We start from the raw sequence: 4,560 nt of genomic DNA, 5'->3' as shown, positions 1-4,560 counted from the left end.
GCATGTTGACGACTCCATGTAACACCATCTGAAACCTTGGAACCCATCCCAACATTTCCCAGCAATAATGGCCTTTCCTTTGCTAAAATGATAGGAACGAACACCGCTCATACCAAACCCAAATATGCCATTGAGAGTAGCACCATCCAAAAAGGAGCCAATCTGGTCCTCACTACAACCAAATATAATCTGTGCACCAGAACCATTGGAAAGATACGCAATTTTGTAAGGATAAGTGACATCTGTAGCAGAGCATGGGTTTCTTGATTGACATGAAGCTGTTGCAGGGAACATTTATGCCATATCCAATGGGTTTCTTGATAAAAACAAAATGCCATATCCAAATTCCCTGATCATTAAAACGGGCAAACATCATAATAGCATCGTCCTTCATAGTGGATTCCCATCCATACCCAAACCACGAGTCAAAAGTGCTCTAAGTTGGGCAAGATCCATCAGCAATAACAAAAGAAAAGGTTCTTAAGTGATCAGCGACAACCCTATATGCTGAGCCAACTTTATCTGTATAATTTGATCCAACTTTCCCTGAATATGATCAGGCATCAGTCGCCTGTTGAATAGCGTCAAAGACGAGTAAGAGTGCATCAGTATCACAATTACTCGTCTTGCCCTGAAGAATGGAATTCAATCTTTCAAAACCCGTTCCGGCGTTGACATGTTTGGCAGGCAGAGATTTAAGATAACCATCTCTTTCCCTGTTGAACTGTATAAACACAAAAGTTCCATATCTTAACACGCTAGGAACGTCATTGTCGGCCAATGATACAGCATCACTATTAGCAATTCTACCAAAATGTATCTCGGTGCAAGACCCTCACTGATATCTTCCAGCTGCTTTAAATAAGCCAAGCCATGCACGGAAACCGAAATAAAAGGAAAGCTGAAAATAGAACAATACCCATACTAAACACAAACCATGACTAACAGAAAATGACGTAAAACTCGCAACCACAACGCCATTACCACAACGCTAGTGACCCAGTCTTGTAGGTGACCCAGTCTACCCCAGCTACATGCACTTCGCCTGCGACTCTTTCCACGTACGTCCCACGTACAATCCTGCATGCATGTCGCATGCAACTATCTTTCCACGTCCAACTTCATCCCAAATATTTGGGATTTGGCCTAAGGGCCCTTGCTGACCGTCGTGGCTTATCAATACCTCCCCCATTAGGTGGATCCTTGTCCTCAAGGTCCACGCTCAGAAACCTTTCCAATAGCTGTTTGGTGGGCTCCCACGTTGCTTCTTCTACTGGTAGAGTTTCCTAATGGACCAAACTCTCTTCGATAATCTGGGCTCCCTGTTTTATCCAGCGGCGATCTACCAATGATAGGTCCCAAACTCAAATAATATAAAAAATTAGTAAATGGGTTTCTCTTCGGGTGAGAAAGTACCACAAAATTCTGAATAGCAATTGATTATTCCCCTCACTGATATCTTTCGGCGACTACGAGATCACTTACCGTTCGGGACGTGAGAATTCAGCAGCTGACGCCCTTTCACGAAAACAAAGTAGCCCGGTTCTTCACAATATCTTTATTCCTCAGGTTAACATATGGGAGGAAATCAAGCGAGCTGCAAAGGAGGATTCGTATATTCAAAACATGAGTCGGGTAGCTGCGGACCAGCCCCACGGCCACTATGTGTGGCGCAATGGTTTACTACGTTACAAAGAACGGGTCATCGTACTAGCCGATCCTGCCTTACGTTCCAAGCTGATGCACGAGATGCATGACACCAAGATGGGCGGACACTCAGGCATACTGCGCACATACAAAAAATTAGGGTAACAATTTTATTGGCCAGGGATGCTCAGATCGGTCCAGGAGTACATCAAGGGTTGCATGGTGTGCCAGAAGGCAAAGGTTGAAACCTTGGCACCGACAAGACTCCTACAACCGTTGCCCATTCCAACTCAAGTATGGGATGACATCACGATGGATTTTATTGAAGGGTTACCGATTTCACAGGGCAAGGATACCATCATGGTAGTTGTTGATAGGCTCAATAAGTCAGCCCACTTCCTTACTTTAACCCATCCCTTTACGGCCAAGGGTGTTGCAGAAAAATTTGTGGAAGGTATCGTTAAGCTACACGGGATGCCTAGATCAATCGTTAGTGACCGAGACCCAATTTTTGTGAGCAACTTCTGGCAAGAGCTCTTCAAGATGTCGGGCTCCAAATTGCAGCTCAGCTCTGCGTATCACCCGCAGACTGATGGACAAACGGAAGTTGTCAATCGCTGTGTTGAACAGTATCTCAGATGCTTTGTACATCAGTGGCCACGCAAATGGAACTTCTACTTACCTTGGGTTGAATACTGGTACAATACCACTTACCACATCTCCACGGGAATGACCCCTTTTCAAGCATTGTATGGTAGATTGCCACCCACCATTCCTTCATACAACGAGGGCCTCTCACCAGTGCATGAAGTTGATCAGCAACTACGAAACAAGGATGAATTACTCCAACAACTCAAGGCCAACCTTACCCGCTCGGTTAATCGAATGAAACAACTAGTAGATAAAAAACGACGAGACGTGTCGTTCGAGGTTGGAGAGCGAATGCTGCTAAGGTTACATCCATACCGCCAGCAAACCGTTTTCAAAAGAGTTCACCAGAAATTAGCCAGCCGTTTCTATGGGCCCTACGAAATCTTGGAGAAAATCGGTCCAGTCGCATACAAGCTCCACTTACCAGAAGGGTCGCGCGTTCATCCCGTATTTCACGTATCCCTACTCAAACGATACAACACTAACGAAGAAAATGGGGTGAACCACAGTGAAGAGTTGCCACCATTCACATACGAGGGGATAGTCATGCTGAAGCCACGGGCTATACTAGATCGCCGCTGGATAAAACAGGGAGCCCAGATTATCGAAGAGAGTTTGGTCCATTGGGAAACTCTACCAGTAGAAGAAGCAACGTGGGAGCCCACCAAACAGCTGTTGGAAAGGTTTCTGAGCGTGGACCTTGAGGACAAGGATCCACCTAATGGGGGAGGTATTGATAAGCCACGACAATCAGCAAGGGCCCTTAGGCCAAATCCCAAATATTTGGGATGAAGTTGGACGTGGAAAGATAGTTGCATGCGACATGCATGCAGGATTGTACGTGGGACGTACGTGGAAAGAGTCACAGGCGAAGTGCATGTAGTTGGGGTAGACTGGGTCACCTACAAGATTGGGCCACTGGCGTTGTGGTAGTGGCGTTGTGGTTGCGAGTTTTACGTCATTTTCTGTTAGTCATGGTTTGTGTTTAGTATGGGTATTGTTCTATTTCCAACTTTCCTTTTATTTCGGTTTTCGTGTATGGCTTGGCTTATTTAAAGCAGTCGGAAGATATCAATGAGGGGAATAATCAATTGCTATTCAGAATTTTGTGGGACTTTCTCACCCGAAGAGAAACTCATTTACTAATTTTTTATATTATTTGAGTTTGGGACCTATCAAATGTATCTCGGTGCAAGACCCTCAAGGACCAGTATCACTCATCTCCCAGAAATTGTTGTTTCAACCAAAGAGCAATACACGTCCAGGTGGCAAAGCTTGAGCAAAAAAAAAAAAATCCCTGGCTTCAGTATACAGGAATGGACCATGACGTCTCATCATCACCAAATGAATCCCCAGTGCACTGATGCCACAAAACACACTAATAGAATCTTTCAGAAAACATAAGCTCAAACCCAGGGGATTTGCATGACAATACTACACCTTCTTGCTAGCCGTGACCATGAAACAAGGCGAAAATCCAAATGCATAGTAGCCACTAAAGAACTTGGTCTGTTCTAAGTAAGCACCCTGTTACAATTTAAAGCTCGATCTCAAATAGGAACAACTGCAGTCTTTATTATAACCTCATTTGCTAAGGGAAATTGATTTGCCTGAGAATTCCATGGAAGAGAAATCCGATCAACTGAAAATTACTTCAGTTGCTATAATTTTCACTCATTGACCAGTCAAAGCAATGGCTGAAGTATCACTCATATGCATCTCGTCCACTTGGAACCATGAATCTGCGGCAGTAGCCAAAGCACCACCCTCTCCCCTCAAGCACAAACCAGAACACAAAACCAATAGTCCAAAACAAATCCAGAAACGTGAGCCAGAAACCAAGATATGGATTGAGATACGGAATGGAGGAAGAAATAAAACAAGATATAGTGTACCCATGGCAGAGTAAACAGAGTGAGCCAAACATTAAGGGGGATCCCCTTTCATATTGAGATCCAGGGGTTCCGACTAGTGGTTTAACAGAAGAGTTTAAAACCAATAACAAAATGGGAGTGAGCCATGTTAAAATAAACAAATACCAAAGGAGAGTAACACAGTATCACACTCATATCTGAGCAATCCGCCAATACCCATAAGAACCAGAGACAAATAGAGAGGATGTAAGATAAAAAGATAACAAAGGGGTGAGTGAAAATGGTCCAAAGAAGTTACCACAGACGTACCTGGAGATGTTCTTTCCCAGTTGTTGCCCTCCAAACTACCAGAAGAAAAATGCTTCTCTCACCCTCAATAACCACTGAG

At 44.2% G+C, this 4,560-nt stretch overlaps 1 protein-coding gene across 1 annotated transcript; it reads right to left on the bottom strand.

Moving 5' to 3' along the window:
- Positions 1–556: 556 nt before the first annotated feature.
- Positions 557–1,097, bottom strand: LOC117931953 (alanine--tRNA ligase, mitochondrial-like). Its single transcript, XM_034853020.1, has 3 exons — positions 985–1,097; positions 811–901; positions 557–724 (listed from the first exon to the last, which is right to left on the bottom strand). The coding sequence occupies exons 1-3, from the start codon at positions 1,095–1,097 to the stop codon at positions 557–559; spliced, it is 372 nt and encodes a 123-aa protein (XP_034708911.1).
- Between the last annotated feature and the right edge of the window lie 3,463 nt (positions 1,098–4,560).

Source organism: Vitis riparia, chromosome 15 (assembly GCF_004353265.1).
Source record: "Vitis riparia cultivar Riparia Gloire de Montpellier isolate 1030 chromosome 15, EGFV_Vit.rip_1.0, whole genome shotgun sequence".
Classification (NCBI taxonomy): domain Eukaryota; kingdom Viridiplantae; phylum Streptophyta; class Magnoliopsida; order Vitales; family Vitaceae; genus Vitis; species Vitis riparia.
The sequence above is the reverse complement of the archived record's forward strand: the minus strand, read 5'-3'. Positions and strand labels throughout refer to the sequence as shown.